The 12673-nt window shown below is 42.5% G+C and overlaps 1 protein-coding gene across 1 annotated transcript in view; it reads left to right on the top strand.

Moving 5' to 3' along the window:
* Positions 1–12673, top strand: part of SDK1 (sidekick cell adhesion molecule 1) — a 364412-nt gene that overhangs the window by 288243 nt on the left and 63496 nt on the right. Inside the window, exons 27-29 of the mRNA XM_031606919.2 lie at positions 3672–3787; positions 4065–4254; positions 5966–6064. Coding sequence (XP_031462779.2) covers positions 3672–3787; positions 4065–4254; positions 5966–6064 — 405 coding nt within the window. The remainder of the gene's footprint in view (positions 1–3671; positions 3788–4064; positions 4255–5965; positions 6065–12673) is intronic.

Below are 12673 nucleotides of genomic sequence, written 5' to 3'. Positions count from 1 at the left end.
GGACTCATTTGTGTGTGTGGTTTTTTTTTCTCATGTACTTTCTTTGATACTAACATCTGATTTCTTGAATAGAGCAAGTCAAGGCTCAGACTTCTGGTTGCATCTTTTTAGGTTTGCAGTACACAAAAAAGCACTGGCATAGCAGCAAGCTGCGTGAGAGGGAATCTGCACTTAACCTGTGTGCACCTCCAAATGGAGTTAAAATATGGATAAAAGTTACCTATACTCAGAGAAAGAGGTCAAAGCACTTTTTTGGAATTGGCTTTTGAATTATGAGAGAAATCGCATACACGTATGCTTTCAAAGTACTTTAGGTCTCCTAAACATTCTGGTGTTAACTGCAGAGTAACAAGCTCAGTTTCCACTCTATACACTGTAAATGATAGTGGGCATGATAAAGAGAAAGCAAAAAAGTGTGAAGAATTGTAAATTGTAGAGAAACTTCGATGGGGCTGATTTGTTTTAAACATAAACCCTCTTATTTTCAAACAGTTCATCCCAAACACACCTCACTCAGTGCCTTGATATCTTCAGGCGTTCAGTTACACGAGTGCGTGTGCTTGCCTCACAAAATGAGCTCCTACATGAGCATGGGCACACGCACATGGCAAGGATCAGTCCCTTGATTTGTCAGAGCCTGACCTTCACGAAGCAGTTACCATGTGATAAAGCGTGGCTGGGTAATTCAGATGTGGCCCAGTGTCACTGCAGAAATTTGTCAGTCTGTGCAAGCTGAGAGTGGGCCCCTGATATCTAATTTTATAGGCAGCTATGTTGCTTTTGCCACGAACCTAGCTCCGAACTTGTACTTCTTAATTGATGTCAGATGTACCATATGCCAGCTTAATTTTTACTTTCAGAAAACAATTAAGAGTATTCAGCTAAAACGAGCTGCAAAAAAGTGGAGAGAACCACGTCGTCGTACTATCTAGCTTTTTTAGAATGCCAGAATAGAAACTAGCTTATTGAAGGCTGCTTTGGGCCCAGTTAAAGACATGCAACAGCATCATTTGCTGTATATTAAATACGGTTTTATCAGATGTAGAAAGAGGATCTTAGATGTCAACACAGATAACTAAAAAACTTGAGTTGTTATTGAAGTCCCAGTGCAAAGTACCAGTAACTCTATAATTTCCTATATTTGATCTTCTAAAGCACGTCGTGCAGCTGGCACTTTGCTGGATTAGCTAATCATTTCGTTTCAGTCTTTCCAGTTCATTTCTTTCAAGCTCTGAGATTTTATTTTATTTTTTTTTTGGACACTGTTGCTTGGCTTCTGCTCTGTTCTTGCAGGTTACTAATGAGAACTCTGCTTTGGAGCTTCCAGCAAAGTCTTCAGCACGACAGTTAAGGAAACAGCATCAGAGTTTGCAGGGGAAAGAGGGATTATACGCCTCACTCAAGTCAGTGATCAGTCACAGCAAACCATAATTACTATGAAGCAGGATATCCTGAGTGAGGAGAGGGGTCGGATAAATGGATGTTACATTTCAATTCATTCTTTAAAGGGCTGATCAAACTGTGTTGCCTGATAAGAGACGGGCAACAATAAAATCTGTAATATCAGTTGCACACCCTGAATTCGTACATCCATATTAAAACATAATTCTCAACACCAGTATGACAGTAGCAGTGGAAAATTAAAGTAGAATGAAATGCACGATGAGTGCAAGGATGGCTGCCATTCAGGTGCTGGGCTGAGATTCCTCCCCAGAGAGAGGGGACATTGAGCTGTTCTGGCCATTGCTGGGGATTAAGAGGAGTGTGGGCTAATAAACCTTCCCATCTGCCATTCTGTCCTTTGTGAGCTTCAGCATCCCCCTGCCAGCAGCAGGATGGCACAAACACCTCAAAGCAGCCATGCACACAGGGCCGCAGCCCGACCTTTTGTGAATTTGGGATATCTGGTGGGTGCTGATCAAAGGGGAAAAGAAATATTTGTAAAATAAAGGAACTTTTGCTCCTGAATAGGTTCAAACCAGATAAAATAAAAATAAATGTGGCTGGAAAGGGCTTCTTTCCTCTTTGTGTTCTGGTTTCCCGCGACCCACCTCCACCCTTTCTCTCTCCAGAAGTGATTCATGTGGGAGTAACTCTTTGTGAAGATCTACAGATAAAGTTGTGGCAGCTATCCAAAGACATTCATGGCTCCTGGCAATCTATTTTCCTTTAACATAATTATATCCTTGTGGGGGATGGATCTAGGAGATTTAAAAAAAAAAAAAAAAAGAGCATTTCAGCATTAGAGGGGGAAAAAAAATCAGATTTCAGTCTGCTGCAATGGCGTGTGATGGTGCCCTGCTTCTCGTGTCCCAAATAATTGGTAACAGGGAAATTGTTTCAGAAATGACTATCTCTGTGGTTAACCTTGAGTGCGCAGGGGTGGGGGTTGGTGTATTTTATTTTTCCATTTATATTAATTCTGGTGTCATACTCATTATCTTGCTCATGTTGCTAGGAGATTCAGGCTAGCCTTCAAACCAGCTGATCTGTTCTTTCATTCGGACAGCCAGGGAAGCATTACTTTTTGGCAGAGATTTGTGCTCCGCTTTGCGATGTACTCAGCACCTAATCAAGCTTTGCTGTCCACGAGTACTCATGTAACATAACTTGGTGAATGTTCTCTCAAGGTCTGACAGGTGTATCACGCTTTAGGAGAGATAATACCCTTCAGATGTTGGAAATGCCATGAGGAAAAAAAAAAAATGGTAAAGGGCAGCATAAAATGTGAACTCTTAAAAATAATCTCTGGTTCTGCTTGCATAACATTGCATAGCTATTGAGCTTGCCCACAAAAGCTTGCAGCTGCCTGGTGGTTCTGCATTGGGTTGAGTTTTAATGGCATGCATTAGAAAATGCAGGTTTGCTCCTCTGTCGAGTAACAGAAAATTACAGTGTTCCTGTGCCATCCATTCTAATAATGATCGTGGTTTCATAAGAGCCAATTTTACAACATAAATGAAATAGGCATATCTTTCATTTACACCGTATCAGTCCCTGAAAATACACCTTGCCTTAATGTATCTGTCTATAATTGATGTATTGCAAATGTTAAGCACCATCACATAATCAAAAGGCTTTGAGGTTAAAACACTTCTCACTGAACTGGGAGGTCTGGGTGAAATCCAGTGGCTGGAATTATTGCTAACTCTAGACAAGATGCTATAATTTCCTTTTGAATAATATAGGAAGCCAGGGTGGCATAAAACTTCATGTTACAACAGATCATACTATAAGATAAACTCCCATTCATAAAGATTTCTCACTTTTGGCATAGGGAAATAAAATGTACAGGAGAGAAAAACCTGGGAGATAGACTTTGTAGAAGTCCAGCAGTCTAAACGTAACTCTAATTACTGCAAATATAAAGAACCTGAAGTTTATTCGTGTCTGCCTGTATTTAGTGCCTGTCTGTAGACAGTGCTTAGTGCTGAGTGTTAAGCTCTTTACAAATATTGTGTTTTTTACATGAACTGGTAAAAGAATGTGAAGTAAGCTGAAATGTAAAGGTGATGTATAATGAATACGAGAGAAGAAGGCGTTGTCTAGAGTGTATCTGAGTGCTTTGGGATTAGGGTAGTCTTCCAAAGGATCCCCAAACAATCCCAACCAGACAGGGAGATAGAACAGCATCATCTAGAAAGCCTTACCTCTTTCGTCTCTGATTCTAGTTCCCTCTGCTCCTCCTGAGAACGTGTCTGCTGAAGCCGTGAGCTCAACTCAGATCCTTCTGACATGGTCTGCAGTCCCCGAGTCAGAGCAAAATGGTCTCATCCTGGGTTACAAGGTACGCAGCTGGAGCTTCGTGTTCACTTTGTTATTAAAGCACTACCTGGCTACATTTTTCTATTTATTATTTATTGCTCACCTGAGGGATGTTAATATCATCCATAACTCAACAGGATGAGATATCAGAAGCGTGCTGGTTTTGGAAGGGTTGATGGCTGAATTTAATCTCATATCTCGTGAAAAGGCACATTTTAAATACATGCCCCTTTTTCAATTCTCACGTAATAACTTTTTCTTTCTGTATTCACATGCATTTATTCCACCTTATTCTGCAGATACTTTACAAAGCAAAAGATTTAGACTCTGAACCAAGGAGCCAAACAGTAAGAGGCAACCACACACAGTCCTGCCTGCTGTCCGGCCTGCGCAAGTTTGTGCTCTATGAGATCCGGGTGTTGGCATTCACTCGCATTGGGGATGGAGTCCCCAGCTCTCCTGCTGTTACTGAGAGAACCAAGGATGATGGTAAGTGTATGGGCTTCCAGAATAAGGGCCTTACTTAGTCCCGATGATAACGCCGCTTTCTTGTAGTGATGCAAGTGTATAGAAAGGCCAAACTGAGGTTGTTTGGATTGTTTTTTGACTTTGAGCTTAAAGGAATTGATCCTTACTCTGCATAACAGCACTGCTCCATTGGCCATGGGATGAGAATTTGGCAGAAAACCAGTTGCCCATTTCCTCTTTCCCCTCAGTTGGTGAAGGGGAAAAAATCTAAAATGATTTGTCCTCTGAAGCTCGATGTAGAAAATTTCTACCGTAGACAGTTTTTAGAGCCCAATTATAAATGCCAATTGATGTTCAATCATGCTCTAAGCTAAAAGTAGAGCACTGCAATTGGAAGCAGTAAACAAACCTGGGTCTGCTTGGGCTGAAGGAGAGATGTGGAATTTGCAGCTTCAACAATCCATTCTCATTTTCCAAAAGAATAAGGACTGAGCCAGGAAGGGTTCATAGGAGCCAATCTTTGTAGCCTCCCCCAGTGCTTCCCATGAGCTCAGGGTCTCCGGAGTACAGTTTGTTTTGAGGAGAGACCCTGAGCAGCCCCTTCCTCACCCCACCTTTGTTTGAACACATCTATGGGGTGAGAGCGTTCCTGCTGATGGAGTTTGACAGAAATTTAATTCAACTCTTAAAGCATTTCTGGCTTTGCAGTTGCTTTTAGTTTCATTGCCTTTTCACTATTAAATGATGGATAGTGTCTGTGTAAGAGGCTTCTGCTTATTAGTCCCAATGAATGAAAAATAGAAAAAAAAACAAAAAGAAATTTCTTTTCTCATCAAAATGTTCCCAGTAGAAACGGAATAAAAATTGCTATCTACAAGGAACTTCATTAAAGATGTTTGGTTGGGCTGCAAACACGTTCAGACTCCTGGCTGAACGTGGCATTTACTGCAGTGTATAAGGACAGGGATGGGATGGAGTGGCCATAGGGGTGGGATTGAGTGGGGACAGGGATGGGGCAGAGCAGGAACAGTTGCTCCCAGGCATTTTTGTAGCCGTTTTCTCAGCATTCAGCCTGTGTGGTGACTTTGAAAGGAAACAAAGATAAGTTAATATTAGCAGAACTCTGCAGGGAATGAAAGAGCAGTCACAGAATTGCACACATCAGACTATAATGTGAAATATTTAGAACTGTTTGTTTTAGATAACCCCATTATAGCAGCTCCCTCCTTAAGTGCCTGTTGGCAAATGATACAAATTGTTCTTCCTTCTCCGTACTCCTGACATAAATATGTTGTGTCTCCTCTGGGCTCCGCTTAATTAAATGTATCATCAGGGGTGAGGCAGGTGGAATTTGTGCCGAAGGGGAAATTTTGGAGATGCAAATGTGTAAATTAACATCTCCTCACCTCGCAAACCCGGGATGGCCATTGCAGCTGCCAGCTGTCTGCATCAGCGTGCATCGGGTTCGCTGCCTCAGACCTCTGTGTTTAGAATACACATGTAAAATCAGGAGGCAGTTCAAAGCCAGCACTGGGGCCACAGAAAGGAGATATTATTCAATTCCAACACCTGTGGACGGAATTCCTCTGAATCCATGCGTTTTGCATGCGTATGGGTGCTCCTAACCACCTATTTATTATTGGTGAGCTACGGCTTGGCTGCCTTCGGTGAGATTGGGAAACTTGTAACCTCTCTGACACTTTGTGCCTGCTGTACCTCTGTCCCCCTACAGCCCCCGGGCCACCCATCAGGCTGGTGTTCCCTGAGGTGAGGCTGACATCAGTGCGCATCGTCTGGCAGCCACCAGAGGAGCCCAACGGCATCATCCTGGGTAAGGAGCTGGGAGGAGAGGGTTGGGAGCAGAGGAGCTGCGGCTGTTGGGTTTTCCTTCTGCTTGCACGTTGGGTTAGAAACCACACTTAAGCAAATCTGTGGCTAAAGAGAGGAAAATAAGTCCTGCTGTGAGAAGGGAAGTTCTGCCAGGCTCCGCAGTGTGTGTGTTCCCAAGTCAGGATTACACTGCATTCCTGATGCTGTGTTTGAATTGTCATCTGTCCATCTATATTTGTAGTATAACCTGTTGAGCTGCAGCAGGGCAGAGTGGGATTTTCTCCTCCTTTCCTTCCCTCCTCCTTGCCATGCATCCCTGACTTCTCAGTTTCATGAGCGCTTCCATTTCGCTGCTTCCTCCAGCCGATACTGTCTGCCAGGTTGCAAGATGTTAAATCACACTTGGCTTTTTGTCAAAGGCAACAGGGGCAGCAAGGCACGCCAGGAATTCATGACAAACCTCCTTACCTTCCTGCTCTGAGAACTCTTGGGTTGCCATTGCACCCAGAGCACACCAGCAGCTCCTTGTACTTCGAAAGCATTGAAGGTTTTTACAATGCAAGAATCCATTCATGCATCTTGAGTTAATGTATCTAGTATTTACACAGCGATTCTGCCTGTGTCCTGTGCTGATGTGGAGCACATTTTGTGGTAGTCCAAGCAGGTGAGTGAGGATTATCCCTATAAATATCCCTTTAGATAGAGGACTGGTCTGGTGCTGTGTGTAGCTCTTGAGTCAAGAGCTCAGTCTTTGCTGAGGTGTGCAGTTTCTAAAAGTTCTTGTGGGCTAATCCTGGCACCTGGAGACACAGAGAAAACATCAGATGGGATCCAAAGGTGCTCGAAGAAGCCAAGGCTGCCTTGTTGGTTTGATTTGTTGCTTTTGTTTTAAGGAACTGTGTGTCCTATAAACTTGCTCTCCGTAGAGGTTGGGATTTGAGTCACAGGATGTGGTTAAGGAGGAAAAAAATCACTTGGTACACACGATGAGAAAATACTAAAGATATTTAGGTGCCCCCCACTGTTTCGATGTCTCACCTTGCTGCACTTGGTCAGCATCTTTTGCTGAAGTTTCAAGTTCTGTGGAATAAGAACTCTTCTATTCGGGCTTCCCACAGTGCCCTGTACAATTCATCCACTTCTTGTTCAATTCGTGGTCAATGCCACAATACTGATGACAAAATCTTACAAATGCAGAGCTGGGAGGAAAGGTGGAAGGGTATTCCCTTAAAGAGTGCTCAGCATGGAGACTGCAGGATCCTGTGACCTGCGCAGTCCATTCCCAGTCACACATCCCAGGGTGCCTGGCACTGCCTTGCCTTTTTTTGCAGCACTGCTGTTGTAACTAAGTAAGTTTATGACCTGCTATTAATTCCTGCCTTTTTTCTGCAGTACAATTCCAGGTCAATCCTTCTTTTGCACGTACATTAAGCTTTTTATTTTCTGTAAGTGCAATGCTCTGCATGTATTTTTATTGAATTTCAGCTTACTGATTCCAGACCAACTCTCCTCATTATCAGAATCACTTTAAATTACCGTCTTGTCCTCCAAAGGGCTCAGAACCGCTCCCAATTTGGTTTTAGTTTTGAAGTTTGCAAGCAGAATGGCAATTCCATCAACCGGGTCATTAATGAAAGTATTGAACAGAAACAGACCTGGGACTTATTCTCGTGAGAACTTACTTAATATATCCTGTCCATTTCTCAGCCAACTATTGCTAACAACATTTTGACTTTTTCTTTTAAGTGATCACGGCAGAATGTGCCATATTTTTCTTAGGTTCTGTCTCTCTAGCTTGTTTCTGACAGGGCTGCTTGGAACCATATTAAAGCTTTACTTAAAGTCAATGCGGATCATATCTACTCTTCCCACCTGGCCAATTACACTGTCAAAGCAGAAAACAGATTATTTGGTATTTATTATTTGTTCCAGACAAATACATATTAGCTGTTCTCTGGCAATTTATTATCCCTGCGGATGGTTATATATTTACTCATATTTTTTCCAGGGTCTTTCTGGGTATTAAACTTTGGCTTGATTTGTCCATAATTCCTTTGGTCTTTCTTCCTCCTTTTTATGAGAGAAAGCATTCAGTTTGCCCTTCGGTAATATTCTGGGATGTCACCTATCCTCAACAAGTTCCTGAACATAATCACTGATTATTCAGAGATGGCTCCTGCTAGTTATATAGCACTGCAGGGCAAATTTCATCAGGCCTTTCTGACTTGATTACATCTAGCTTAGCTAAATATTCGTTAACCTGTTCTGTGTTCTAGCCTACATCCCTCCTTCTATTGTTGTCAGTTTTAATCTGTGTTAAGTATTTAGTTATTAATCAATTTTTTTGTGTGTGAAAATGAAGGTGTCAGCCTTGTGCTCTTCTGTGTCACTTGTCTCGAGCTCATCTTTTATTCCTAATAATTGACCTCTCCTTCTCTCTCTTGTATTTTGAATATCTTTCTAAAACCTTTCTCACTGGCTTTCCCCTTTAAGTTTGAACTCACCTGCACTGTAGCTGCTCTGACTTTGTCCCTGTGTTCCAGTGCTGTCTATTTATACACCCCCTCAACAACCCATCCTGTTTCAACGTTTAGTACAATTCAGTTTTGAATCTGAAGGCATTAGTGAGGTCTGAATGCAAACATATTGGGCTCTTAACATCTTTTGTCTGCACTGGGATCATTGTACCTTTATTTTTGTCTCTTTTAGAACAGTCTGTAACCTGAATTCCTCTTTCCCATAGAATTCCTTCCCAGGGGGCTCTACCTACCAATTGCCCCAGTCCACATCTTTGAGGTTCATTGTCTTTATTCAACAGCTCTCTCTCCTCTTTTTTGTTTGATAGCAGAAAAATTGAGGCTCGTGGAGGAAGCAGTTAACTGTCGATGTCAGAGAGAAACAGTAAAAATTACTCACGCTGAGTTATTTCTGTGATCTTTTCGAGGAAATGAGGAGTGCTTCAAAAATAGCTAAAAAAACCAGCGTGGCGCTGTAACTAAAGGTTGCATGTTTACCTTCATTCTTGTGCACTTTTCAAATCTTATTGCTGCAATGAGCTTTTGAAGCAGCATCATAACCACCACAGCCAAGGTCAGTGAAGTAGAATTAGTGGTAAAAACAAGTTAACATAACTTTGCAGGCCGCCCTGTTATTCACCAGTGGGGCTGCAAAGAAAAAAAATACTTTTTTTCTGCAAGAGCAACTTCTATTCCCAGCCTCTGAACTAATGTTCCTGCTCTGCCAGCTTTGTCCTCTGAGTATACAAGCACCTTTGCAGCTAACATTTTTGTAATCTACATCAAAACATGTTCTAGCATTTCAGAGGGAGATTAACACGATGAAATACTGGCAGGCACCAAGAGGGAAAACTGCTTGTTTGTTTGTTTAAATATTTTACTGTGGAGGACTGCTAGATATCTCCACTTCTCCTTTTGGGAGTGTTGCAGTAACCAACTTGAGGCTTAACTCCGTCTTCTTTTTGGCGCTCCATTCAGCAGCACCCAGCGTAGCTCCTTCAAACGCTGTTAAAGGAAAACGATGCACTGATGTGTGTACATGCAGTTCTATCAGTGAGCTTTGCCTGTACCAAGAGCTGAGCCACACTTGCTGGTTAGTATTCCTCACGCTATCCTTGCGTTGAGCGTTTACCTGAAGCTTACAGCGAAAGAGTGTAAGAACTCCACTGAGAATTAGAACCAAAATTGGATGTAATCCATGTTTGCAAATGCATATTTTGATCCTGGGCTGCATTTGCACACCCGCTGGCCCTTAAACAGATAAGCAGTAAAATCAACAAACTGGATTGCTGCTCCGCCAGGCAGACCGTAACCTCCCAGTATCGTTTGGCTCTCCCTAAGTTCTGTGACAAATTAATAAGTGTTTGTATCTCTGCTGCACCGCGGCCTGCATGAGCGGGTGCTGTCAGTTCTGAAGGGCTTTGTATGGTGATGAGCTTGAAAGCTCTTCTATATTCATGGGGTGTTGTCATCTTCCTGCCTGTTTGCTTTGGGGAATCTGGTGGCTGCGTTAGTGACCTAACTTTTAGCAGGCAGTTCAGACCGTTGCCATTTACTGAGTTCAGAAAGCGTAGCTCATGAAACCGCTCGCAGTTGTGCAAAAAATATTTAAGGAGATGCTAATGCAAAAAATAAGCCTTGTTTCAATGAATAAATAAACCGCCGAGGAAATGATCTTTCAAGGCTTTTTTGTGCAGTTTGGCTGGTGATCAGCACAACTCCAAACGACAAGAGATTTGGGACCCAATGCTATGTAGGGACGAAAGGAAAATGAAGAGAAGAATGTGCATTCTTCTGACAGCATCCAGCTGGTGAACTTTCTGTAAGATACTCCTAGTTTGGAAGAGTTTGCTCTGATCACTTTTTAAAGATTTTGCTTTCATCTGTAACCTTTGATATTGTTTTCATCTAGTGCATATGTGACATTGTGTTGCTGTCATCACATAGGGGAAGGAAGCTTCATCCGTTCAGCAGACCTCAAGCTTACATTCATTTGAACTCCTTCCATCTATCTCTGTTGATTTGCCTCATTTGACTTCACCCAACATTTCCTATCTTCTCCTCTCTCTTGTTGCCAAAGATCATCAACTTCATAATTGCCTCTTTTTCATCTTGTGTTAGCCCACGTTATTATCCAAACTGTCGTTTAAATCCTGCATCTTCTGCGTCGCTCTAAAAAAAAGAGCAATGATGCTTATGGCAGAATGTCTCTTGGCTGCCCAATTGTCGAACGTTGGAAGGTGATGTATGGGATCACATTCAGATACTGAGTGCGTCTCAGGGTTTGTGGGCAGCAACAAGAGCTCAGACGCACAGGTTGGACATGCACCTTCAAGTCAGGTCAATGAGAGAAAACATCACAAAGCTGCAGGCTACGGTCATGGAATCCACAGCTGTAAGTTGGTACTGAGGCACAGATGAGTGTGTGTTCCCTTCCCTGTTCCATGCATGTTTGTAATTGGCTTTCCAGCATGGGTATCACCACTTAGCAGTAAATAGTTATCTTTCTATTCCCTCCTTACATTTTAGCTACACTTTATATTTTACAATAGTTTAGAAAAGAGAGAAAATCATTTGACAATGATATGTCCCAGATATCATACTTATCTTTTAATAACTAGATAAATCAAGTTTCCTATTCTTTTAATACTCTCGGTTTCCCTGCAGGTCTTACTCCTTACGTCTTATGTCCCTTTATCAAACTTCTTTAGCCATCTTAGTTGCTTCTTCCTTCATCTTCCCTGCTGCTGTAGAAATTGCCTCAGAGCTTTTCTTTTACTATTTTTTCCTCTTTATTGAGATCTTGCACCAGGGTTCTCACTCCTGCATTCTGCACATCTGTAAAAAAAAAAAAAAAAAAAAAAAAGATCATAATGTATCCATTTATTCTCCCCACTGCTATCTGTCTTTCTGAGAAGATCAAAATACATACAGTATTAAAGTTACAGAAATACTGCAGTGAGGCATATGGGGCCAGCAATGAGAAAGCTGGTGCAATGGGTAAGAGGAGGTCATTGGCAGGAGAACAGGTAAGATGTTCAAGGGGTGAGACCCCAAGGTTGTGTTGCCAGCTTAGCATGCTTCAGGAGCTCTGAAAATCAGGCTTTTTTACCTAGGAATGCAGCATTATGCACCCATGGAAATGCTGTAGGGATATGCCCAGTGCACAGCTGGATACCCTTGGCAAAAATTAACCCTGCTGTGTTGGAAGCTTTCTCTTCCTAATGTGCAGCCACTGTGTAGTGGGGCACTGTCATGAAGCAGCCCTGTGCCCAGCTGTACCCATAGCTTGCTGGAACCCTGGTGCTCTGAGAGCCAGGTCGCTCCCAGAAGTGGCTGTGCAATCAGGTTTGTTCCATGGAGGCAGCTGCAGCTGCTGCCCCACATCTCCTAGCAGCTGTAAAAAACAAAAAAAAGGCAAAGAAGTGCTGGGGCTTCATCCGTAATACCATGAGAATCAGCACACCAAAATTATTACCATCTGTATCTCAATTAAATTCCATTGCTTATGTACCATACAAGTATGGCATTCACTGGAGAGAGCATATGAACTCTGTAACTTTCCTGTGAGCAGTTATGTGGCAATTGTCACACGTTCCCAGTGAAAAATAAATGTCATTGATTTTGTCTAATAGCCACAGGTAAGATACACTCTCCAGTTCCCATGCACTGACCTTTATGAATGAAGCACACCAGGTTTGGCTCTTGTTCTCGTTACAGCCAGAATTTGGTGGGAGTTCAAACGTTAGCTGGGATATTAATTTCAAGAGAAAGAGACATTCTCAGGTGTCTGCAGGCCCCTTTGTCTTTTGGAAGATGAGCAGAGAGTTGGCAGCATCATGTCATGACTGTTTTGTTTTCGTCTGCTCTGATTTGGATGTGTTGGCTGCCCTCTGCCCTGCGTCGCTCATGAAGCATTTAATCATACAGTGCATTCAGCTTGGGCAATAAAGCCCCACACCAGTCCTGTATTAATTGATTTTGGAAGTTAGCAGTTGGACTGAAAGTTACATGGAGTTCCAAAAGTGAGAGCCTGATTTGATTGCTGGGTGTACAGAATGGCTTTGAACATTTGGCAGATCCTCTTTGGGGGA

This window comes from Phasianus colchicus, chromosome 16 (genome assembly GCF_987193195.1).
Source record: "Phasianus colchicus chromosome 16, bPhaCol1.hap1.1, whole genome shotgun sequence".
Taxonomy (NCBI): domain Eukaryota; kingdom Metazoa; phylum Chordata; class Aves; order Galliformes; family Phasianidae; genus Phasianus; species Phasianus colchicus.
This window is presented reverse-complemented; position numbering and strand designations above follow the sequence as displayed.